The sequence below is a fragment of the Microcaecilia unicolor genome, chromosome 4 (assembly GCF_901765095.1).
Source record: "Microcaecilia unicolor chromosome 4, aMicUni1.1, whole genome shotgun sequence".
Taxonomy (NCBI): Eukaryota; Metazoa; Chordata; class Amphibia; order Gymnophiona; family Siphonopidae; genus Microcaecilia; species Microcaecilia unicolor.
In genome coordinates this window covers 175,380,943-175,407,918 of record NC_044034.1, presented here as the reverse complement: position 1 = coordinate 175,407,918, position 26,976 = coordinate 175,380,943, and the positions used below count along the sequence as shown (strand labels likewise).

Sequence of the window (26,976 nt, the reverse complement as noted above, 5' to 3'; positions counted from 1 at the left end):
TGCAAAAAAGGGCTTTTTCAATGGGAAGGGAAAAGGGAATGCGGTAAAACTGAAACGAGCGCACCTAAAACCGGCCTGAGCCTTTAACGCTACCTATTGATCTAGTGGTCTCACATTCTACATATGCGGTGACTGGTCGACAAGCGCCAACTGCCGATAACCGCCGGAAAGGCTGTGCCTGGAGGAAATAAAAAATAAGTCATCCAGGTGTTATGGGCACACAGAAAATCTGAAATTACCACTGGGGGGCACGGTAGCCTGGTGATAGTCTCATTTTGGTGCACGCTGCATGTGTGAAGAGCTGTCACAGAACCCGGGATGGTGAGCCCTTGGGCTGCAGCCAGGCTACAGCAGACAAGTCCTCTGGGAAGGGGCAGAGCAGAGGCAAACCAGGCACTGAACGCAAACAAGATACCAGACATGGCAAATAGACCACACACTCAAGACAAGCAACAAGCACCACCAGAAAAGGGAGATAGATCACTCAGGCGGGCCTCAAGGCCGATCAGGAATCCACTCATACAGAGTCCAAGCGTACAGGCCTCACGGCTGAACTGGAACTGAATCATACCAGAGGGAAGGGGAACGGAATCTCTTGAGCAAGTACTACTCAAGCAGTGCACACACTTCACTACACAGAGTCAAAAACAAGGGGTCAAAAGACCCTACACACAGGCAGAAAGAAACTGAAGGGAAAAAGACAACCCCACTTAGACTCACATGGTAGAAACCACAAGTAAAAGGTAAGAAAACCACACAGGAAGGCAGCACAGGACTGGGCTTAGAACCCTAGCTATAAATGAATAGTCCTAACCAAGTCAAACAGACATAACATGGAGAGGTAGCACAAGGCTGGGCTAGTAGTCCCAGCTAAACTGAAGAACCACCCACTCAAGCACAAACAGAACCAAACAGAGAGGATACTCAGGGCTGTGCTAGATCCACAGCTATAAACGAATAATCCTAACTAAGTCAAACAGAAATCACACACAGAGGTAGCTCAAGGCTGAGCTAGTAGTCCCAGCTAAACAGAAGAGCTGTCCACTCATGCCACACAGGAAGCTCAAGGCTGAGCTAGTAGTCACAGCAAACAGAAGAACCACCCACTCAAACAGAATCAAACAGAGGGGATGCACAGGACTCTGCTAGTAGACACAGCTAAACGGAAGAACAGCCCAATCATGCCACACAGAAAGACCGCTCAAGGCTGCACTACTAGTCACAGCTAAATGAAAGAACAACCCACTGAAACACAACCAGAAACCTCACAGAGAGAACTCAAACAGAAAGCACACAGGAAAAACTCAAGACAAGGCCACACAAAGGAACACTCACGGCTATGCCACACAGCACTCAAGGGAAAAGGGAAGCCACTCATAGGAACACTTTAGGCTGTACCATACAGCACTCAAGGGTAAAGGTAAGCCACCTATAGGAATACACAAGGCTGTGCCACACAGCACTCAAGGGAAAAGGGAAGCCACGAATAGGAACACTCTAGGCTGTACCATACAGCACTCAAGGGTAAAGGGAAGCCACCTATAAGAATACACAAGGCTGTGTCACATAGCACTCAAGGGAAAAGGGAAGCCACCTATAGGAATACACAAGGCTGTGCCACATAGAGTGCCATAGAGTTGGAACAAAAAGACATGAAGGTACCCAAAGTGAAAAGACACCCCCAAATCACTAATGTTGAAACACATACCAAGAAATATAGATGGAAAGCGATGGCCACAAATGCTCGTAGTCTAAGCAATAAAGTTCATGACCTTCAAGCCCTGATGTTGGAGGCAGACTTAGATGTTGTTGCAATCACAGAGACATGGCTCAACGGTTCCCACGAATGGGATACAAGCATACCAGGCTATAATCTATTTAGGAAGGATAGATAGGGTCATAAAGGTGGAGGAGTAGCTCTGTATGTGAGGAATGATATCATGGCGACTGAAATGACAGGGACCTGGGGAAAAGAAGAAGCGATATGGATCACCTTAAAAAGAGAGGATAGAACCTCGGTCCAAGTGGGTATTGTCTACAGACCCCCGACACAATTAGAGGAACTAGATAAAGATTTGATCGCGGATATTCAAAAATTAGGAAAGAAAAAAGAGGTTCTGTTGATGGGAGATTTCAATCTGCCGGATGTAGATTGGAAGGTTCCGTCTGCCAAATCGGAAAGAAGTAGAGAGATCGTGGATGCTTTCCAAAGTGCTCTGCTCAGACAGATGGTGACGGAACCCACGAGGGAGGGAGCGATGCTGGATCTGGTGCTCACAAATGGGGATAGTGTGTCAAATGTCCGAGTGGGTGCACACCTGGGAAGCAGTGACCATCAAACGGTTTGGTTTGATATAATGGCTGAAGTGGAGGGCGGCCACTCTAAACTCAAAGTCCTGGATTTCAAGCGTGCTGACTTTAGTAAAATGGGGGAATACCTGAGGAAGGAGCTGATGGGCTGGGAGGATGTACATGAAGTGGAAGGGCAGTGGTCCAGGCTGAAAGAAGTAATAAATAGGGCCACAGACCTTTATGTAAGGAGAGTAAATAAAAGCAAGAGAAAAAGGAAACCGATATGGTTCTCCAAGCAAGTGGCTGAGAAAATAAAGGCTAAAGAGTTAGCATTCCAGAAATATAGAAAATCTCAAGAACAGGAACACGGGGAGGAATACTGGATGAAACTGAAAGATGCCAAGAGAGAGGTACGTCTGGCGAAGGCGCAAGCGGAAGAACAAATGGCTAGAAATGTAAGGAGGGGCGACAAATATTTCTTCAGATATATTAGTGAAAGAAGAAGGACTAAAAAGGGAATTGTGAGACTAAAAGATACAGCGAACCGCTATGTAGATAATGGTGAAGAAAAAGCCAATTTGCTAAATAGATACTTTTGTTCAGTTTTCACTGAAGAAAATCCTGGAGAAGGACCGCGAGGGACTGGCAAAAGTACACCTGAGAATGGAATGGATAGAGCACCATTCATGGAAGAGAGTGTGTATCAACAACTTGGAAAGCTAAAGGTGGACAAAGCCATGGGACCGGACGGGATCCACCCCAGAATATTGAGGGAGCTCAGAGAGGTTCTGGCAGGTCCTCTTAAAGATTTGTTTAATAAATCCTTGGAGACGGGAGAGGTTCCAAGGGACTGGAGAATGGCGGAGATGGTCCCTCTTCACAAAAGTGGTGATAGGGAAGAAGCTGGAAACTACAGGCCGGTAAGCCTCACTTCGGTTATTGGAAAAGTAATGGAAGTCATGCTGAAGGAAAGGATAGTGAATTTCCTAGAAGCCAATAAGTTGCAAGATCCGAGACAACATGGTTTTACCAGAGGGAAATCGTGCCAAACGAATCTTATTGAATTCTTTGATTGGGTAACTGGAGAACTGAATCATCAACGTGCTATAGACATAATCTACTTAGATTTTAGCAAAGCTTTTGACACGGTTCCCCACAGGAGGCTCTTAAATAAACTAGATGGGCTGAAGACAGGTCCCGAAGTGGTGAACTGGATTAGGAACTGGTTGACGGACAGACGACAGAGGGTGGTGGTAAATGGGGTTCGCTCGGAGGAGGGAAAGGTGAGTAGTGGAGTGCCTCAGGGATCGGTGCTGGGGCCGATTCTGTTCAATATATTTGTGAGTGACATTGCCGAAGGGTTAGAAGGTAAAGTTTGCCTATTTGCGGATGATACTAAGATTTGCAACAGAGTGGACACCCGGGAGGGAGTGGAAAGCATGAAAAGGGATCTGAGGAAGCTAGAAGAATGGTCTAAGGTTTGGCAATTAAAATTCAATGCGAAGAATTGCAAAGTGATGCATTTAGGGAGTAGAAACCCACGAGAGACTTATGTGTTAGGCGGGGAGAGTCTGATAGGTACTGAGGGGGAAAGGGATCTTGGGGTGATAGTATCCGAGGATCTGAAGGCGACGAAACAGTGTGACAAGGCGGTGGCCGTAGTGAGAAGGTTGCTAGGCTGTATAGAGAGAGGTGTGATCAGCAGAAGAAAGGAAGTGTTGATGCCTCTGTACAAGTCGTTGGTGAGGCCCCACCTGGAGTATTGTGTTCAGTTTTGGAGGCCGTACCTTGCGAAGGATGTTAAAAAAATGGAAGCGGTGCAAAGAAAAGCTATGAGAATGGTATGGGAATTGCATTCCAAGACGTATGAGCAGAGACTTGCTGACCTGAACATGTATACCCTGGAGGAAAGGAGGAACAGGGGTGATATGATACAGATGTTCAAATACTTGAAAGGTATTAATCCGCAAACAAATCTTTTCCGGAGATGGGAAGGCGGTAGAACGAGAGGACATGAAATGAGATTGAAGGGGGGCAGACTCAAAAAAGATGTCAGGAAGTATTTTTTCACGGAGAGGGTGGTGGATGCTTGGAATGCCCTCCCGCAGGAGGTGGTGGAGATGAAAACGGTAACGGAATTCAAACATGCGTGGGATGTGCATAAAGGAATCCTGTGCAGTAGGAATGGATCCTCAGAAGCTTAGCCAAAATTGGGTGGTGGAGCAGGTGGGGGAAGAGAGGTTGGTAGTTGGGAGGCGAAGATAGTGGAGGGCAGACTTATACGGTCTGTGCCAGAGCCGGAGGTGGGACTGGTGGTTGGGAGGCGGGAAATACTGCTGGGCAGACTAGTATGGTCTGTGCCCTGAAAAAGGCAGGTACAAATCAAGGTAAGGTATACACATATGAGTTTATCTTGTTGGGCAGACTGGATGGACCATGCAGGTCTTTTTCTGCCATCATCTACTATGTTACTATGGCACACAGCCACTCATAGGAACACTCTAGGCTGTACCATACAGCACTCAAGAGTAAAGGGAAGCCACCTATAGGAATACACAAGGCTGTGCCACTCAGCACTCAAGGGTCAAGGGAATCCACTCGCAAGAATACACAAGGCTGGCCATACAGGACTCAAAGATAAAGGGAAGCCACTCATAAGAATACACAAGGCTGTGCCACAGAGTCAAATAACAGACACTAGAGACAAAGGGAAAAGCAAGCAAATAGGGAAAGCTGCCTTTACATACACAAGTAAGATAAGGAGCAATGCTCACAAGAATCAGGAGACAGATACAGCAGACAAAGAGTTAAAGCAGGCTAAAAGGAAAGGCTGCTTCTAAAACAAAAATCAGCAAGAAGCAGGGCTTACACTGCAGTCAAAGGTTTAAAGCAAACAAAGGGAAAACAAACAATGTTCTTACCAGAACTCAGCCAGCACACAGCTGGGTAGGGAAAGGAAAGGCAGGCAGAGCACCCAGCTGCATGGAAACAAGGTAATCAAGGAAAGCAGCTAGGCTGGGGAAGCAAAGTAATCAAGGAAAGCAGATGGGCTGGCAACAACCGGCTCTCTGAATAGTGAAAGGTAACAAGGGAAACCACACAAGGAAACAGAACAGGCTTATGCTGAAGAGCCTAGATAACAAGGAAGGAATTTATTCAGATTCAAACCAGAACCACACACACAGAAAAACAGAACAGGGCTTTGCTTGGAAGCAAAGTTAACAGGCTAGTAATCCACACAGGTTTAAAGCAGAACAACACACACAGAGAAACAGAAGAGGGCTTTGCTTGAGAGCAAACCTAACAGGGAAGTAATCCATACAGATTCAAACCAAAACCACTCACACAGGGCTCAAGGCTGTGCCCAAAGGCACAGCATAACAAGAAGACCAGTTCCCTCAGAATCACACAACAGTACAACAAGAAAAAGGAGTAGGCTGATGATGTCACAAGTAGGACATGAAGCAGAAGCAGACAGTCCAAAGCGAGGCTTGGCTTCAGGGACACCAAAGGGAGGCTTGGCTAACAGGAAGAACAACAACAGGAAAAAAGGCAGACTGGGGAGGTCACAGAGCTACATACAGAGAAACAGTAGGTCTGGACATAAGGGCACGGCCACAACTGTGACAAGAGCCTAACACGCCTTTGTAAAAGGGTCCCAGAGTTCTTTAGCCTTACACATGGTGGCTAAACCCTCAAACAATTCAGAATACATTTTGAAACTGGGGCACTTTTCAAATAAATAAGTCCAAAGGTCTTCCCATCAATACTGAAATATCAAACTTATGAAGTATTCCATCTGTATCCCAACAGTGAACACTCAAAAATTTATATACCTATCTCTCTATCTCTCTCTCTCTATATATATATAGTAACATAGTAACATAGTAGATGACAGCAGAAAAAGACCTGCATGGTCCATCCAGTCTGCCCAACAAGATAAACTCATATGTACTACTTTTTGTGTATACCTTACCTTGATTTGTATCTGTCATTTTCAGGGCACAGACCGTGTAAGTCTGCCCAGCACTATCCCCGCCTCCCAACCACCAGTCCCGCCTCCCACCACCGGCTCTGGCACAGACCGTATAAGTCTGCCCAGCACTATCCCCGCCTCCCGCCACTGGCTCTGCCACCCAATCTCGGCTAAGCTCCTTAGGATCCATTCCTTCTGAACAGGATTCCTTTATGTTTATCCCACGCGTGCTTGAATTCTGTTACCGTTTTCATTTCCACCACCTCCCGCAGGAGGGCATTCCAAGCATCCACTACTCTCTCCATGAAAAAATACTTCCTGACATTTTTCTTGAGTCTGCCCCCCTTCAATCTCATTTCATGTCCTCTCGTTCTACCTCCTTCGCATCTCCAGAAAAGGTTTGTTTGCGGATTAATACTTTTCAAATATTTGAACGTCTGTATCATATCACCCCTGTTTCCCCTTTCTTCCATTTATTATCTTTAAAAGTGGACTAACACGGATACCACACCACTTTACCCAAGATAAAATCATGAAACTGATAGGGCCACTAGAGAATACTGGGTGGAATCTCTGATTTATTGTACAATTTTTTTTATATGTTTACACATGCTCTTAATTTTTTTCCTCTGGAATTTTCAAATTTGATTACTTTTCATTGCAAGTTCTAGCTGTCTCTCCTTCTTCACATAAAACATGCAATTAAAAATTATGTATCTATGTATACAGTGTTTTGGTGAAAGACTGAGAAACTTTACTTTGAACTTTTGCATTAGTGTTTGATGAAGTAAGTGAACTGAACGCTTTGGCCTATATCTTTTTTTTTTCTTTTTCTGGAGGGTTTTGGATTGCACTTCAGCTGACTAGTGGAACTGTGCTGAGCTGAAGTGATGAACTGATTAGGTTTTTTTTTTTCTTTCTTTACAATTGAAGTAAGCAGACCAGCACTTTGCTCAGGTGGAGCTTGTAACCGAGGGAGTTGGAGTTTTTTTTTTCCTTTTGTGTATTTGGCTTTAAAACCAAGGTGGATTACATTGGGGTGTTTAACTGGATCTGGAAGTGAGAACTGTGAGGCTTAACCTGATCTGGAGGGGAGCCCGGGACTGCCGGAAACCATTCCCTGACCTTTGAGCTGAAGGAAGGACTTCACTATATATATATATATATATATATATATATATATATATATATATATATATGGAGGAAAATGCCTTAGATCCTACAGAAAACTCTTATCTTAAGGTAACCTCATAGGCTAATAAAATCCTCCCATACAATAACTTAATTACAGATAAATATTAAAACACTTTTTCATGCCTACACAGACGTTTATGATATGATACCATCGACGGTTGCCAGAGTTTCGCTGAGGTCTTATAGGACCAGTATCAAAACAGCTACAGTTAGCAAGCTTCAACGGCATTGTTGGAATGTAGGAGAAATACTTCATAAGTCTGGTGTTTCAGTATTGATGGGAAGACCTTTGGGGTTATTTATTTGATTGTGTACTAGTTCCATTGGCTCCTTATTGCTGGTATTTGCACTCTTCAAATAAACCTGTATGACGGCAAGGAAAATACAAAGCTGTCCCCCAGTTCACCCTTCTCCACATTGTTTAGCAAGGGATGTTCATAAAATTAGACTTGTCCTCTCCTCTATGCTTATTTACCCATCCATCTAATGACAAAAGCCTTGCGCAAGTTCAGTAAACGCTTGTAGCACCACATATTGACCTGACAGAACCTGTTTTCGCTTCTCAAAAGACTCAGTTCTGCCTTATCTCAGGCCCCAAACCTCTCTAACCCCTTACAATATAGAATGGAGACTCTCTTCTGCATCCCAACCTCAAGTAACTGGTGCTGCCAGCATGGAAATTGAGCAATGCCTCATTGTTTCCTTGGATCTACCACCTAAAATTCAAGACATCTTGATGGCAGCAAGAAACCCTCCAAGAGATGTTCATTTTTTTAAAACTACACTTACTGTGGAGACCGAAAGTCTATCTTTGTTTATTTTTTTTAAATAATACTTTTTATGTAATGTATTGTAGACTTGCAGGGAGAGAATGGGGAAGAAGGGGGAGGTCTAGGAGTGGGAGGGAGGAGCAGAATGTTTGTATGAAAATGGGGAGGGGAATCATAGTAACGGTAGGGATGAGAATGGGGGGGGGGTGCAAATGGGGAAGTGAGAGACAGGTAAAAGTCTATCTTAACCAATCAGATTTTAGAAGGGTGTTGCAGTCATTCTATTTATTTATTGGTTCTGTCATATTTGGATTACTGTAATTCAATATTTTGGACTGCCTTTAGCTCATATTAAACCACTATAGGTTATCCAGAATGCTACTGCCCAGCTTTTAATTGATACCAGACTTCATGGACATATTCTCCATTATGATAAATAAGAACTACCAAATAAGTCCCAAAGTAATATTGAAGTAGTGGAGGTATCATAACATATATCTAAACTCAAAACCCAGCCATGTTCTTACAATATTCATTATACAGCCAAAAAATAGCCTTGGTAGTAACTCGTTTCACACAAGGTACACAGCCTTGTGATTCACCCAGCTCATCACTGGCTCTGTTTATATGACTTTGTTGCACACATGTGCACAACCACAGTGAAGGTGACAATGAATAGACAGACAACACTGTAAAATCCAGTTCTTTATTACATCCACTGACACTAGACGGGCCAGTGTTTCGGCCAAAGGCCTGCCTCTATTGGATGTGTTGAACAACAATGTCGAAAATTTCAGTGTATAATAACAATATTAAATAGGTACTGAGTTCAAGGATTAATGCAGTAAAACTGCTACTGCAGCACATATAATACCTTGACTGCCACACTGTCAAGCCAGCGTGAATAAGTCAATCTCTCTCTCAGAGACTCTGCTGTTCTATGCTACAGTACCTATATAATCTGTATCACCTAAGGCTGGAAATTCTCTATTAGAGTACATTTTAGTGCACTCTCAGGTTATCATGTCCTCATAGACAGAGCACAGGCTTCCTTGTGCCTAGCCATTTCAAGATTCATGAAAGAGTTTCTCTATGTCAAATCATTGATTCAGGAGCCTTCTGTGCCATGGGACCTGAATATTATCCTTAAAGTTTTCATGAAGCTGCCATTTGAGCCCATGGAATTCTCATCTCTCAAGAATTTGACCTGGAAATACTCTTTGTAGTACTGATTATGTTGGCTAGAAAAATCAGTGACCTTTAAGCCTTAGTTGCATATGAACCTTACACTTAGTTTCAACATAATAAAATAGAAGTATGTGCTCATCCTAAATTCTGGGCCAAGATCATCATATCTTTTCATGTGAATAAAGAAATAGTGTTGGCTATGTTTTATCCTAAATTGCACAAGCATCCACGAAAGAAGACCCTCCACACTAGACTATAAATGGGCTTTCACTATCTTAAACTGATGGAATCCATCAGAAAGACTATATGACTGTTAGTCTCCATCGACCCCAACAGACTTGGCATTCTACTGTATTGGCAAAGTAGACCCTAATTGGTTAGCTTTTTAAAGCAGACTGGTAGCCCTTTGACCAACAGTCAAATCTCATCAAATCAGAGCAATTCCAACTACTATAGCTCTCTTAAAATCTGCTTCACTAGATAACACCTGTAAAGTACCTACTTGGTCCTCATTTCATACCTTCTCTTCACACTGCTGCTTGGACCAGTCCTCAATCTGAGACAGTGCATTCAGTCAAACAATTCTGACCAACCTGTCCTTGCAATCTATGGGATGCTTGTTCCTTTGTCTAACCAAGCTGCTCCACAGCAATGGACAACTTGTGACAAAACAATGTGTTTTAAGCCTGTAAAACTGTATTATTTTAAAAGTGTATTGCTCTAGTTTGGCCAGCAGGTGGTGCATGTTTATGTTTAAAACTATTACAGAGAAATGGCTGTTTCTTCATTAGTTAGCACGCAGAGAAGAAGTAACCTGTAGTGATGTGGCCAGCTACTTTTAAAACATGTTGTTCTGGGCTCTGATTGGCCCAGGAGCTCAATTTCAGCTAGGATGTACTGACGTTTTCTCCAGTCTTAGCCAGGGAGAAGGGAGAGAAAGATCTCTTTGCTGAGACCCTGTGAACAGTTATATTTGATAACCTGTGAGCAGCTATATGTCCTGAACTCCCCAGGTACTATTTAGATAGTAAACAAATGTTTAGATAATATTATAATTGATCCATATATCAGTTGCCTGTTAATGTTTTGCCGATTGCACCTTTTCTGTTTATTGTTCTAATTTTTCTTGACAATAAACATTTTTAGTTTATTGCCTCTGCTTGTCTGGACTGATTTAGAATCTTGGTGGTTTGTGTGTTGGGTTTGTGAGTGCTTTCTAGGAACCATGGAACCACTGGGAGTATGGCCCCAGTAACCTAGAAATCACTGGGGAATACCCTGAGAGTGGGAGACTCACCTAGAGGTGTTGGGACCCGGTCAGTGGGAAAAAGGTGCTAGTGTAGAGCACAAGCTGCAGGAGCTGTGCTGGGGACAGACCCTCTAAGTGGCCATGAGGTAGCCCCAGGCAGTGGCGATCCTAGGTCGGCTGCCACCCGGGGCGGGTCGCAGCTGCACCCCCCCCCCCCCCGGGTGCAGCGGCGTCTGTCCTCCCAGGGTGCAGCATGACACCCCCCCAGCACTATGACACCCCCTTCCTCGGGTGCATTCTTGGCTGCTGGAGGCGCGCACCTGTCGGCTCCATTGGCTCCCTACTCCCTCTGCCCCGGAACAAGAAGTAACCTGTTCAGGGGCAGAGGGAGCAGGGAGCCAGCGGAGCCGACAGGTGCGCGGCTGCTCTCTGCACCCTCCAGCAGCGTGCACCTGGGGCGGACCGCCCCCACCGCCCCGCCCTTGCTACGTCACTGGCCCCAGGTGGGTGGCTAGCTGTTCCGTGATACAACTTATGTATAAAAACTGAGTGGTCCTGTGCTTGGGAGTTAACCACTTGCGTGACTGATTATGTCCGGTTTGTCAAAGGAAAAAGCAAAGTTCCTTATTTTTAAAAGATGTTCTCTGTAGACAGTACAATTAATGTGTACCCAATCCCCCCACTTCCCAGTTAATTGCATTACTATTTGAACTATGTTCTAACTGAGGGACCTGAAGAGATTGCTCAACATGCTCAGAACTTTACACTAGTTCTGATCTCTAGTGATGTCATCCTCTTGTGTACCTGATTAATTGTTCTCTTAAAGATAAACAGTGTTGTTTTATCATACTTGGTTTTTAATTTTACTATTCTTTCCAAACCAACAGATGTTTGGGAACTGACATTCTTGGCATGATTTCTCTACTTATGTTTTTCATTCCTTTGCATTTCAGGATCCTTTGTGCTTATTCCATGCTTCCTTCAGCTCTGTTGCTGGTACCTTTACCATCTCTATTGGCAGGCTGTTCCATGCATCCTTTATTTTCTAATGTTGCTCCTCAACCTCCCCTGTTAAGCCCCGTGTCATGGTCCCTTGTTTCATTTCAGTAACAGATCTGTTAGAGACATCATGAATCAATTATCTTTGGTATACTCTGAAAAAAATATACTACAAGCTCATTGATGTTGCTTCTGCTTCATGTTGCTTAAGTTGCTTAGAAGATTCGAAGGAAAGCCATCTAATGTTTGTCTCATCCTATTTTCTTATGCTCAGTTCAGAAAGAATGAGGAAAAATAAAGGCATATCACAATTACTTACCTGAGGAGTTGAAACAGTAAGTGTGAAATGACTTTGAGAAGTTAGCATGCCAGGGGACTATTCCAGTTTTGTTCTGACCACATTTTGTGTTTGGTTGAATCCGGGAAATTATACCCACACCATCTGATACCCATCCATAACTGTAGGAAAAATATTAACAATAGTGATAGTTACTATAGTCATAAGTGCTAGATCAGGTTTCCTGAAATCTGGTTCTCAAGGGCCAGTTTAGTTTCAGTATTTCTACAGTGAATATGCATGAGAAAGATTTGTATGTACTGCTTCCCCAGTATGAAAATTTACCTCATGCCTTTTCATTGTTGAAATCTAGAAAATAGGACTTGTAGACCAAGTGTGGAGTCTTCTGTGCTAGTAAAATCTAAATATTATTAAATGATTCACGTACCTGCATGTCTCATACCCATGGTGATTCGCTTTATTGACTTGCCATTTACTTGCCAAGCTTAAGCCCAGTAGGTTGCAGATGGCTTCTGCTGTTGTATAGTTGAAAAGGTATGTTCCGTTTACTTTAATTAGAGAGATGCCATCATATCTGCATTTAGGAATATCCAGATCTATAAGATGATCATGTGTGATCAGTTAACATGTTGCAATGTGTATTTTCTACATACAACTCATTTTGACACAAATCTTTATATAGTAATTTCCATTTTAATAGGCTGTCTCTTGTACGTAGCAAATACATTGTCACAATAAAGTCCACTTGGACTAATATCTCCAAATGGGTTAATTTTGTGCATTCAAACTTCAAAACACAAAACCTGCTCAACTGCTTGTGTTGTGTAATCTCTCAAAATACCACTAAATTTGTGTAGAAGACAAACTCAATGTAAGTAGAGAAAAAAGAGGTCAGAACAAGTATTAAAACCACCCATCTGCTGGTTACCCAGTCTATACATGACACAGTCCCATCAAAGGTCAAAGAAAACATCTCCATTTACATCCATAGCAATAATGTAATTTTCAAACATATAAAAATAAAGAACTTCCAAAAATAATACAAAAATATATTTTCTTAATAGAGAGATAACAGAACTCAAAACAACGGCAAGAAAAAAATATATATGAATCCCCACTCATAAGAAGTTATATACAAAAATTCAAAATGTCCTGTCCATTTAGCTCAATCTGTTATGCAAAATTTTCATTTCCAATGTGGGAAACATATCAAAAACCCTGATGGGGTCTCCTTTTCATTACTGCTGCTTCAGGGGAACTCATAACCTTACCTTAACTCGGGCTTTTTGATATGTTCCCCACCCTTAGGTATTACAAATTTGGATCATGTAGACATGATGAGGCATATTTCAAAGCACTTAGCCTTCCAAAGTTCAATAGGTTTCTATGGAACTTTGGAAGGCTAAGTGCTTTGAAAATATGCCTCAGTATATTTTAGGGCCCTTTTACTAAGGGGGGTCTTTTACTAAGCCGCGGTAGCATTTTTAGCTCACAGTAGAAATCAGCTGGCAGCAAACATTGAGACACCCATTATATTCCTATGGGCGTCTCAGTATTTACCATCAGCTGATTTCTACCACGAGCTAAAAACTGTACTGTGGCTTAGTAAAAGACCCCCTAAGGCTTAGCATGCACTAATGGAATTAGCACGCGCTAAAGGCTGCACATCTTATTTTATACCTATGAGCCATGTGGCACTGAGGGGCCCTTTACTAAGCTGTGGAAAAAGGGGCCCGCGGTAGTCTGGACACATGAAATTGGTGCATGCTAGGCCATTTTTTTTTACTGCGGCTGGGAAAAAGGGCTTTTCTTAGTGGAGTGGTAAATGGCCGTGCACTAACATTAAAAACAGTGTGTGGCTATTTACTGCCTGAGCCCTTATCACCACCCATTGACCTAGTGGTAGGGGCTCATGCGATACTCATGCGAAAATCAGGCAGCGGCGCCAATGTGGCCATGCTGTCAATTACCGCTGGGAACGCCCCCACAGAAGAAAATAGAAAAATATTTTCTACCATGGGGAAACAGCATGTGCCAACTTTGAAAGTACCACCGGGTGCCTGTGCTAGCCTGGCAGTAGTATCGATTTGGTGTGTGGGCCGGCTGTAGTTCCGATTTAAAGTGCAGTAATCCTACATTGGGCATACCACTGCTTTGTAAAAGGGCCCTTAAGGGCCTTGTTTACTAAGTACGCTAGCGTTTTTAGTGTGTGCTAAAATTAGCGTGTGCTAACCTTGTAGATACCCATAGGAATATTATGGGCATCTACATGTTTAGCGTGCACTAAAAACACTAACGCGCCTCTAGTATGGCTTAGTAAACAGGGCCCTAATTGTTGTATGCAAACTTGCCAAATCCATTTTAGGGTCAAGTCTCAACGTTGTTCAGCTGAGGAAATGAACTCTTGAGTACTGACTTTGGTTTTAAGTAGTTCTCTCCCTTAGATAAAGAAATAGTTGAAAATTACAAGGATCAGCTATTTCAAATCAGTGGCGTAGCCACAGGTGGGCCTCAGGCCTACCCAACAGTAGCACACGTTTAGTGGTAGCTGAAGAGGATCCCAAGCTCGGCCAGCTGAAGACTTCCCCCTGATGGTAACGAAAACGCTACTCTCCACAATACTGGCACCTGAACATGCTCATTTTTCAGTGCATGCCTGCTGCAGACTGCCAAGGTGGAAAGAAGTGTTTTCCCACCAGCTGAGATATTTTTTGGTGGTGGTTGAGGGAGGGAGAACACTTGGTGCCCACCCACTTCTTGCCTAGGCCCACCCAAAATCTGTTGTCTGGCTACGCCCCTGTTTCAAATAGAAACATAGAAACATGACGGCAGATAAAGGCCATATGACCAATTCAGTCTGCCCATCCTCTGTAACCCCTAATTCTTCCTGTTCCTAAGTGATCCCAAATGCTTATCCCATGCCTTTTTAAATTCTGGAACAGTCCTAGACTCCACCACCTCCACTGGGAGGCCATTCCACGCCTCCACCACCCTTTCTGTGAAATAGTACTTCCTTAGGTTACTCCTAAGCCTATTCCCTCTTAACTTTGTCATATGCCTCCTCATTCCAGAGCTCCCTTTCATTTGAAAAAAGCTCTCTTCCTGTACATAAATGCCTTTGAGATATTTAAATGTTTCTATCATGTCTTGTCTCTCCCTCCTCTCTTCCAGCGTATACATGTTGAGGTTCATAAGCCTGTCCCTATAATTTTTGCGTTCAAGACCGCTTACTAATTTTGTAGCCACCCTCTGGACCGACTCCATCCTATTTATATCTTTTCGTAGGTGCGGTCTCCAGAACTGCATGCAGTACTCCAAATGGTGCCTCACCAGAGACTTATACAACGGCACTATCACCTCCTTTTTCCTGCTGGTCATGCCTCTCTTTATGCACCCAAGTATCTTTCTGGCTTTGACTGTTGCTTTTTCTACCTGTTTGGAAGCTTTAAGGTCATCAGACACAATCACCCCCAAGTCCCCGCTCTTCCTTCGTACACTGAAGCACTTCTCCCCCTATACTGTACCGTTCCCTTGGATTTTGCGACCCAAGTGCATACTTGGAGTAAAGTGCTTAGACAAGATTTATATGTCTGTTGACTTTCCTGTTTTTTAAGACAGTTACAATACCCTACAGTGCATTTGTTAGCTGTTCTCAGGGAAGAGGTTCTGAAATAAATAGATATAAACAACTTCTCCGATGGTACGTTAAGGGGTCCTTTACAAAGGTGCGGGAAAAATGGCCTTAGCGAGCCCTTACACAGGTCTTTCTCGCATGCTAAGGCCATTTCCTCCTGCAGCTGGAAAATGGCAGATTTCCAGTTTCCAGCATTAGTGGCCATGTGCTATTGTTTCCACTAAAAAAGATTAGGATGTGAGGCTTTACCGCCACCTATTATTTTAGGTGATAAAGGTTCACAAGCGAATCAGTTGCCGGTGTACTAACTGGTTAGCATAGAAATGCCCACTCTCCACCCCCAGACATGCGCCTTCCATGAAAAAAATTAAGAATTTTTAGCACATGGTGTGTGTGTATGTGTGTGTGTGCAAAGTGCAAAATTTCCAGAGGACACCCTAGTGCATCCAGCAGTAAACCCTTTTAAGCTGTGGTAAGCACTTGCTAGCACTTACCGCAGATTATTAAAAGGATCCCTAACTGTGAACGTGGAGGCGTATTTTTAAAGCACTTAGACTTACAAAGTTATGTGGAGGGGCATTTTTAATATGACATCTAATTCGGATTTTGGGCGTTTTCCCCGGGATTTTATAAACCCCGATGAGATTTCTGCATGGAAACCAAAGCGTATTCCATAACAATGCATATAGCTTAATTAGTTGACAAGCTAATCAGTGCTGACAATGGGATGTTAAGCAATTATCAGCACTAATTGGCATTAATTAGAATTTATATGTACTACTGTCCAAGCGTATTCTGTAACATGGTGTGTGTAAATTGTAAGTCACATTGTTGAAAAGTGGACACAGTTATGGGAGTGGAATAGGCGGGTCATGGGCTTTTCTAAAATCTATGCACATTGTTATAGAATACGCCTGCTGGGCTCCTAATTTAAGTGTCGGGATATACCAGGTTTTAGTTGGCGTAATTGACCACGACTAAATTTAGTCACATGGACCAGCACTCATCATATTCTATATACAGCACAGAAATTTAAGCCTATTCTATAAAATGTAGGCACCATATATAGAATCTAGCCCTTTGTGCTAAACATCCTGAATCCGAATAGCAAATGTAACCATTTTTGAAAAAGCAATATGTCTATCTTTTTTTTCTTTCGAAAATACCATTTGTAATACAGTTTTGTGCTCTGTGTGTTTATCTTTTCAGGCCATTGGGGGAAAAAAAAGGACATGTGAGAAATGTTGAAAATCAAGCCATTGGGATGTAGGAGGGGGCCAGCATTGTTAGCAGACTGGTCTCCTAGACATCATAGTAACATAGTAGATGATGGCAGAAAAGACCTGCTCATCCCAGGAGAGCAATGGGGCACCCTAGGTGTCACAGCTGTGGACTTCATATAAATGCTCCCAGGTACACATCTCACCGTTGCTCCCTTATCTTGTCTGCTGAACCCTGCTAAACCCACTCAAAACCCACTACCCCCAGCTGTACACCACTACAGTAGCCCTCATGGGTGAAGGGGGCACCTATATGTGGGTACAGTGGGTTTCTGGAGAGTTTTGGAGGGCTCAGTTTCCACCACAAGTATAACAGGTAGAGAGAGGTATGGACCTGAAGCCACCTGTCTACAGTACACTTCACCCACCATTACACTACTCCAGGGACCTGCATGCTGCTCTAATGGACCTGGTAATAACATCTGAGGTGGTCATAGAGTCTGGTGAGTACCATTTTGTTCAAAGTTTTGGGGGTGGGAGGGGTCAGTAAGGGGGGTCATCATTGAATCCTTCCAGTGGTCATCTGGTCATATAAGGCACAGATCTAGACCAAAACATTGACATTTTCGCCCTAGACGTTTTGGTTTTCTTCCATTATGGCAGTAACACATCCAGTGTTAGGCACATCTTAAGCCTGCCCTAACCCCACCTTTGAAACTCCCGTGACATGCCCCCTTGTGATTTGACATACTGCAGGCAAAATGCATAGATAAATGTCTGCAAAAACAGGATTTGAAATTACCGATTTGGATGTTTTGAGAAGAAATCTATGCAAATGATGCTTATAACACTTTTTAGATGTTTTTCCTCTTTTGAAAATGAGCCCCATAGTAGCATATTAAAAGATGGTAAAGACCAACATGGTCTATCTAGTCTGCCTGGCAAGGTGGATAGATTTGTACTTGCCAATCTATGCAGGTTTCTCTCCTCTATGCCTTTTTTGATGTTCAAAAGTCTTATTTTGTTTTTTTGCTTTGATTCCATCCTCTTATAGAAGATGGAATCAAAGCAAAAAACAAACAAACAAAACCAACACTTTCAGACTTCAAAGTTAGTCAAATTCAGAAATGCATCACCTCATGTTTGTTCAGTTTAATGCACTTAGGGGTCTTTTTACTAAAGGGAATTTATTTTATTTATTGGGTGTGAAAAACATATTAAAGCCTTTTGTGGTATTTTGCTTGTTAGCACATGCTAGTGCATGCTAACTATTCTTTAAAAATATTTTCCAGAGGGGGCGTGTCATGGGTGGAGAATGGGCGTGGAAGCATTAACCAGCTATTGCATTCATATAGCATGTCCTAACTCCTGGATTTTATATAGCGCACCCAGCATTCCATACCAAAATCCAAGCGTATTGTATAACAATGCACATAACTTAATTGCCTTAACAAGCTAAATAGCATTATTAACAGCACTTAAGCAATAATGAGCACTAATTGCCAATAATTAGAATTTACACGCACAACTTGCTAAAAGTATTCTGTAACACACTGTGCCTAAATTTTAATGCATGCAGGCAAAAAGAGGCGTGATTATAGGCAGGAAAATGGGCATTTCAAAATGTAAGCATATAGTTATAGAATATGGTCCAGTGTGCGTAAATCTACATGCAGGGATTTACGCCATGTTTTCATTGGTGTAAATGGAGGTGCATAGCTTGAGGCGCTGGGATATCAAGACAGCATATTCCATATATTGCACCTAAATCTAGGTGCTGCTTATAGAATACGCTTAGGCGGAAATGTTTTCCACGCTGATTTTTTAGGCACCATATATAGAATCTGTCCCTAATTATCTAATACTGTATTAAAATGGGGGGGGGGGCACTTAGCACCTCCTAAATAGTGCTTCTGTGTTAATATTTTGCAAGTCCCTCATGCTAATGGAAAAATTAGTGTGGGACCTGCAAAAAAAAAAATCTGAGCTTAGCGCACAGGAAAGTCCTTCGTTATGACACGCTAAGCCAAGACTCTAATGCCTTTTAATGAAAGGGCCCTTATTGTGATATAGAAAACCACAGTGGTTCAAATTGCTTTTCTCAAGTTTGCTGTTCACTAAATTCAAATAAAATTGTGGGACTTTCAGGGAAGAATGGTGTGACGTTTTCTGTATATTTTTAGGTTGTTCTTGGCTCAGGTTTCTTCTGCATCCATTTTGGTTTATTAATTAAAGGGGTCTTTAACTGAAGATGAATGCATGTTATCTACAGTAGGGCCCATAGGAATAAAATGGGTTCTTTGGCAGATAACATGCGCTAATCTTTAGTAAAAGCCCCCCTAAATTTTTCTAACCACTCTTTACAATTGCTTTAGCAGTCTTGGAAACAGACACTGCTTATTTTGACAGACAACATTGGGTGTACATATTATTGGGGATTATGGAGCTAAAACTGAGGATCAGAAAGCTTTACAGTATATAAACAAATTGGTCTGTTTGCTGATGGTGGAATAAATACTTTAAAAAGTGCTTATCAATCTTTTTGTGCCTGTGACCCCATGAGTATTTATTTATTTATTTAAACATTTCTATACTGCACAATCGAAAAGTTCTCAGCGGTTAACAAAGCATACATACATAAAATCAAAGACATTAATTCTTATAAACATAAAATTTCAAACAAATTAAAGCATATTAAAATTTTAAAGCATTTTCTTTTCAGGCTTCATTCTAATTACTCAAATAACATTGTTTCTGCCAAATCAGTTCTGATCTTCTGCTACCCCATATGCTTGTTCAAAGACATAAGTCTTCAGCTCTTGCTTGAACTGTTTTACTTCCTGAATTTTTTTAAAGCCAAATAAAATTGTGTAACCCCCTGGAGGTGCAGAATAATGATGCACCTATTGAGAGCCCACCCAAGCATGACCCTAGATGCAGGGTTTGTGACTCCATTTGAGGCCCCAACCCATGATTAGTGAAGCTGTGACTTAAAATATTATGAAAGTTCTGAAATGCATTTTAAAACAATGTAAGATGAAACAGGAGCGTATCCAGATGGCCAAATTTTTCCCCAGCCCACTTTCTGCTCTCCCCTGCAAACCCAAAATATTAAATACCTGAGCTGGCGGGAATCCCCAAGCCCTACCAGTTGAAGACCTCCATGTCCTCGGGCAGCCAGTGCTGTTCCAAGTGGTAATTGACTGTACTGTACCCAGGCTGTCACCACTGCCAGTAGACAGCACATGCTCAGTGCTTGCGCATGCACGAAAACAGAGGAGGCTGGTGTCAGCGTCAGCTCGAGGTAAGTGCTTCTGGCTGCCATTTGGAAGAGCACTGGCTGCCCGAGGAGGAGGAGGAAGTTTTCAGCTGGCTGAGGCCTGAGTGCAAACTGGGAGGACCCCGGCCTATCCAGCCCATCCATGGCTATGCCACTGACATGAAATTCTTTCTTTGTAGTATTCACTATAACCAATTAAGGTGCATATAATGGGTCTGATTATAAAACATGACACTTATGTGAAAAGTCCAAAATAGTACTTATAAGGTCCTATGGGCTCCCAGAACCAGCCCTGACAGTACACAAATTTACACCTGCTCCAGTGCTGATGTAAATGTGTGAATATCTTGCAGATGTGAACCTGTGTGTATTATAAAACCATGTCTACAGCGTAAACTCTGCCTCTATTCTGCCTAAACTATGTGCCAGGAACACTTACCCAGAGACTACCGGATTCTATATAGGTCACCTAAATTTGGGCGTTAATCCCGATCCACGTGTAAATTAATTAGGTGCTAACAATTATTGGAGTCAACAAGCATGTAATTGGCAGCAGTTAGGAGTAATGGCAGATCTGTCCTATACCCTTTTCAATAACGTGCATGCTTAAATTTCATAGCACGCAACTCCAAAGGGAAACGGAAATGGGACTTGATATACCACCTTTCTGAGGTTTTTGCAACTACAGTAGTACCTCAGTTTTCGTTGACGTCGGTTTTTCGTCAGTTTCAGATTTCGATGAGAAATTTGTCTCGGTTTTCGTTGGTTGCCTCGGATTTCGTCGAAAAAAGAAGGACGTCCATCTCCCAATTTGCATCGGAAGATGGACGTCCTTCTCCCGATTTTGGCCGTCCTCGTTAATTGCCTTGGTTTTCATCGGTTTTGGATTTCGCCGATTGTTTCGGACGGATTATCGACGAAAACCAAGGTTTCACTGTATATTCAGAGCGGTTTACACATATTCAGGTACTTATTGGGGGCGTGGGAATGGGAGGTGCATGGGTGGGTCGGGAATTAGGCATGTTGTTACAGAATACCTGAATTTGCATGCCTGTCATCAGTTATATTCTGGATTTGTGTGTGTAACTTAGAGGCCCTTTTTACTAAGCCAAGTAGATGCCTACACACGCCCAACATACATCAATTTTGAGTTACCGCCAGCTACCATGTGGCCCTTGCGGTAATTTCATTTTTGACGCGTGTCCCGCTATGCATGCCTGAAAATAATTTTTATTTTCTGGCGCGCAGCAGAAACTGGGCGGTAATCGTCATTCTACGCATGTAGACGATTACCGCATGGATATCAAGTGAGACTTTATCACTAAGTCAATGGCTGGCGGTAAGGTCTCAGACCCCAAATGAATGCGTGGCAATTTTCATTTTGCCGCACATCCATTTTCATCAAAAAATTTTAAAAAGGTATTTTTTACAGGTATGCTGAAAATGATTCTACACACGCCCAAAACATGCAACTACACTACCACAGGCCAGTTTTTAGCGCACCTTAGTAAAAGGGCCCCTATATTAGTTAACAAGCCAATCAACAGATTGTAACAGTAGTTAGTGTATCTGGGTTTAAAAAAGGTTTGGACAAATTGCTGGAGGAAAAAATATGTGCTTTGCAAATATTCTCTATGCAAAGAGTTATGTTGCACTTTATATGTTTCGACACCTGTTTATTGGTGTTAATTAAAAAAACATTTTCTATGCTCAAAGTAGGTTTTACATGTGCAAAATGCTTCTTATAGAACAGCCTGGTTGAATACAAGCTGATTGAATAGTGCATAGGTGTTCTCAGGGCAGAGCTAGGGCAGAGTTGAAATGTATATACTAACTGTATTATGTTACATAAAATGTGTGTATATGCAGTGAGTGCAGGCAAACACGTACAACTTCAAAGCAGGTGTAAATTTGTGTGAGAGCATTTACATAATTCTGAGAGTCTATTTTATCAAGACATATAGGTGCCTATCGGGCTTATTTTCGAAAGTGATCGCCGGCCATCTTCCGACATAAATTGGGAGATGGCCGGCGATCTCTCAAAAGCGGCAAAATCGGTATAATCGAAAGCTGATTTTTTGACACCATCGCCGCTTTCCCTTCAAGTTCAAGGGGGCGTGTCGGCATGGGCGGGCATGGGCGTGGCTACCAGATGGCCGGCTTCCGCAGATAATGGGAAAAAAAGCGGCGTTAATCAGTATTTCACCGGTTTTACTTGGTCCTTTTATTTTCACGATGAAGCCAGATGACTACCAGAGGGAATGGGGGATGACCTTCCCGTACTCCCCCAGTGGTCACCAACCTCCTCCCACACTAAAAAAATAAAAATATTTTTTGCCAGCCTGTATGCCAGCCTCAAATGTCATACCCAGCTCCCTTACAGCAGTATGCAGGTCCCTGGAACAGTTTTTGTTGGTTTGCAGTGGCAGGCAGGGGGGCCCGGGCCCATCCCCCCCCACCTGTTACACTTGTGGTGGTAAGTGTTGAGCCCTCCAACCCCCCCCCCCCCAAAACCCACTGTACCCACATGTAGGTGCCCCCTTCACCCATAAGGGCTATGGTAGTGGTGTAGAGTTGTGGGGAGTGGGTTTTGGGGGGGAGTTGGGGAGCACAGCACCCAAGGTAAGGGAGCTATGCACCTGGGGAGGATTTGTATATATTTTTTTAATTTTTAGAAGTGCCCCCTAGGGTGCCCGGTTGGTGTCCTGGCATGTCAGGGGGACCAGTGCACTACAAATGCTGGCTCCTCCCACAACCAAATGCCTTGGATTTCGCTGGGTTTGAGATCGCCGGCATTTTTTTCCATTATCACTGAAAAAACAAAACCAGCCATCTCAAATCCGGCGAACTCTGGCATTTGGCCGGGCCAAACCGTATTATCGAAAGAAAAGATGGCTGGCCATCTTTTTCGATAATACGGTTCGTCCAGCTGTTTGCTGCGCCACCAAAATAGATCGCCGGCAATCTATTTTGCCAGCGCCATTCGATTATTCCTCTCCATGTTGCTTTAATAAAAATAGGTAGTTTTTTTTGGACATGCCATATAGGTGCCCTGTTATGAAATTACCCCCAATAGCCAAATCCTTTTCCACAGGTAACAGCCTTGATTAGTGGCTAAAAGTACGTTTGGCATGTGTATCCTGCTGTCTATGGAGAACCTTTGTTACAGGTTAAGTAGGCTACTACTACTACTACTTAACATTTCTAAAGCGCTACTAGGGTTACGCAGCGCTGTACAATTTACATAGAGGGACAGTCCCTGCTCAAAGAGCTTACAATCTAGAAGACAAGTGAACGGTCAAATTGGGGCAGTCTGGATTTACTGAACGGTAAGAGTTAGGTGCCGAATGCAGCAATGAAGAGGTGGGTTTTAAGCAGAGACTTGAAGATGGGCAGGGAGGGGGCTTGGTGTATGGCTCAGGAAGGTTGTTCCAAGCATAGGGTGAGGCGAGGCAGAATGAGCGGAGCCTGGAGTTGGCGGTGGTGGAGAAGGGTACAGAGAGGAGGGATTTGTCCTGTGAACGGAGGTTTCGGGCAGGAACATAAGGGGAGATGAGGGAAGAAAGGTAGTGAGGGGCAGCAGACTGAGTGCATTTGTAGGTAAGAAGGAGAAGCTTGAACTGAATGCGGTATCTGATTGGAAGCCAGTGAAGTGACCTGAGGAGAGGGGTGATATGAGTATATCGGTTCTGGCGGAATATAAGACGTGCGGCAGAGTTCTGACCAGATTGAAGGGGGGATAGATGGCTAAGTGGGAGGCCGGTGAGGAGTAAGTTGCAGAAGTCAAGGCGAGAGGTAATGAGAGCGTGGACGAGAGTTCGGGTGGTGTTCAGAGAGGAAAGGGCGAATTTTGCTGATGTTAAAGAGGAAGAAGCAACAGGTCTTGGCTATCTGCTGGATATGCACAGAGAAGGAGAGGGAGGAGTCAAAGATGACTCCGAGGTTGCGGGCAGATGAGACGGGGAGGATGAGGGTGTTATCAACTGAGATAGAAAGTGGAGGAAGAGGAGAAGTGGGTTTTGGTGGAAAGACGATGAGCTCGGTCTTGGACATGTTCAGTTTCAGGTGGCGGTTGGACATCCAGGCAGCAATGTCGGATAAGCAGGCTGATACCTTTGCCTGGGTCTCCGCGGTAATGTCTGGTGGGAGAGATACAGCTGGGTGTCATCAGCATAGAGATGATACTGGAAACCATGAGATGAGATCAGGGAGCCCAGGGAGAAGGTGTAGATTGAGAAGAGAAGGGGTCCAAGGACAGATCCCTGGGGAACACCAACAGATAGGGGGATGGGGGTGGAGAAAGATCCATGAGACTGAACTCTGAAGGTGCGGTGGGAGAGATAGGAGGAGAACCAGGAGAGGACAGAGCCCTGGAACCCAAGGCAAGAAGTAAGTCATGATTGACAGTGTCAAAAGCGGCGGATAGATCGAGGAGGATGAGGATGGAGTAGTGGCCTCTGGATTTGGCAAGGAACAGGTCATTACAGACTTTAGAGAGTGCTGTTTCTGTCGAGTGTAGAGGGCGAAAACCGGATTGAAGTGGATCGAGGATGGCATGAGAGGAGAGAAAATCTGAGTGAAGGGTACCAGGACAGTTAGCCATAATATATGCACAGTTTGGGATTATCAAAGCTACACTGCTGAAAAAAAGGTGCATATTCTGTATGTAATTTTTTTTTTTTGGGGGGGGGAGGGGCAGAAGTGGATAATCAAGGAAAAAAAAACAGCTCAGGCTTTTGCTTTGATTATTAATGTAAATCCCAAGTGTCAAAATACCCCCAGAGGCTGCAGCAATGTGGGCAGTTTTGATTATCCCCCTTAGTCACACACTTCTCTTCTTGCCTTAAATATATTTATACACCGTTGAACTGCATATTTTACTAATAAACATGCAGTAAAAAAAATTCTCTCTGCTTTTCTGAGACTAATAATTCCAAAACAAGAGTATAAAATGTAAAGTGATTTTTTTTTTTTTGCAAACTATTTAAAGCGGCACTTATTGAATCCAACCCAGCCAGACGCAGAGAGCAATCTGGAAAAGATTTTTGAATCCTTTACACCGATGCTGAAACATTCCACACAACATCACATACCTTTCAGGCTGAAAAAACTCTGAGATCCTTGCATGATGATCCCGACTAAAAACAAAACAAAAGTGATACCGAAGTAGAAGCCATTCTGGCTAAGACCCACAAGCAGGGCTTCCCTAGCCTGTAAAAGTTCAAGAAGAGATGAGGTTGATAATCCAAGCTCTGAGCGCTGCAGAATGTAAATGCCTCCTGGAGTGATGCTGATGTGTCACCGCACGAGTTCGCGATTAGAATGTCAGAGCAGAGTGAGTGCTGCAAATCCAGGGTCACTGGATGGGAAATACATGACGTACCAACCACGTCTTTCACTTCAGTGCATGGACGGATGTTTGGAAATTCTACTAATGTTGATTTCGACAGCACAGAAAGAAGGAAGGAAGATAACTCGGGACTGAACTTTCAGATCTCAATAAACAGTTGGGGAAGAAGGTGCATACGTATGTGGTTTTTTTTTAATCTGCTCAATTGCGGGTGCTGCGTATATTGTAATGATTTGAATACTTCACTTGCTATATTATATTTGGTATTATTAATATCTTGTAAAGTTTGGAAATCTCCGGCAGCAATGCATCTCCAATGTAAGTGTTATAATAAGTGTTATAATGTTTCCGAAATCCTTATTAATGTGATAACTTGAGGGATGAGGGCATTTGAGAGGAGGTGTGTGTGAGGGGGAGGGGATAGAGATGTGGGGTGGCCACGGTGGATACCACATTTTATTTATTTATTTATTTGTAGCATTTGTATCCCACATTTCCCAACAATTTGCAGGCTACAATGTGGCTTACTTTTGCCATAATGGCGGTTGCCATTTCCGGGTAACAGAATTACAAATGGTAATGTGTTAAGTTGCATACATACATGGTAACATACATGTAACGTGACATACGTGAACAGATCATGGTATAGATTTATATCATGTGCATTTATATGTTAAGGAAGAATAAATTATGGTAATACATGAAAGTTCCTGAGTAAGAAATTGGAAGAATAAATTATAGTAATACATGAACATTCCTGAGTACGAAATTGGGTTGTATCATTCTTTAGGTCATCGACTATGGAGAGACCATATTTGACATAGAGATTGAAGTGGTTATGCTTATTCATTAGTGGTAAGGAGGTTGATCAGTCAAGTGATAAGATTTCAATTATGTCTATGTCGTGTAAAGTCTTATTTTTTGGTGTTTAAGATGGGTGTTTATGGTATGCCTTCTTGAACACATCTGTTTTCAGTAGCCTTCGGAAGAGTTAGGTCTTGCATTATTTTTATGGCCTTCGGTAGTGCATTCCATAGCTACGTGCAGATGTATGAGAAACTGTCGCGTATGTGGATTTATATTTTAGGTCCTTTGCAGTTAGAGTAATGGAGATTGAGGAATGTACGTGCTGATCTCTTTGCATTCCTGCTAGGCAAGTCTATAAGGTCTGACATATAGGCGGGGCTTCCCCGTGAACGATTTTGTGACCAGGGTGCAAACTTTGAACACAATTCGTTCTTTTAGTGGGAGCCAGTGTAGTTTCTCTCTTAGGGGTTTGGCGCTTTCATATTTCGCTTTCCCAAATATGAGTCTGGCTGCTGTATTTTGAGCGGTTTGAAGCTTCTTAATTTCTTTATATGCAGCATAAATGGCATCGCAGTAGTCTAGATGGCTTAGCACCATTGATTGTACTAGGCTGCGGAATACTTCCCTTGGGAAGAAGGTTTGATTCTTTTAAGTTTCCACATTGAGTAGAACATTTTTTTGCTATATTTTTCGCATGATCTTCAAGTGTGAGATTTTGG

At 43.0% G+C, this 26,976-nt stretch overlaps 1 protein-coding gene across 1 annotated transcript in view; it reads right to left on the bottom strand.

Annotated features, from left to right (window-relative positions):
- LYVE1 (lymphatic vessel endothelial hyaluronan receptor 1) overlaps positions 1-25,590 on the bottom strand; it is a 33,923-nt gene extending 8,333 nt beyond the window's left edge. The window contains exons 1-3 of the mRNA XM_030200985.1: positions 25,194-25,590; positions 12,394-12,562; positions 11,988-12,127 (exon numbers count right to left, since the gene is read on the bottom strand). Of these exons, the coding sequence (XP_030056845.1) occupies positions 11,988-12,127; positions 12,394-12,562; positions 25,194-25,227 (343 nt within the window). The 5' untranslated portion in view covers positions 25,228-25,590. The remainder of the gene's footprint in view (positions 1-11,987; positions 12,128-12,393; positions 12,563-25,193) is intronic.
- Positions 25,591-26,976: the final 1,386 nt, after the last annotated feature.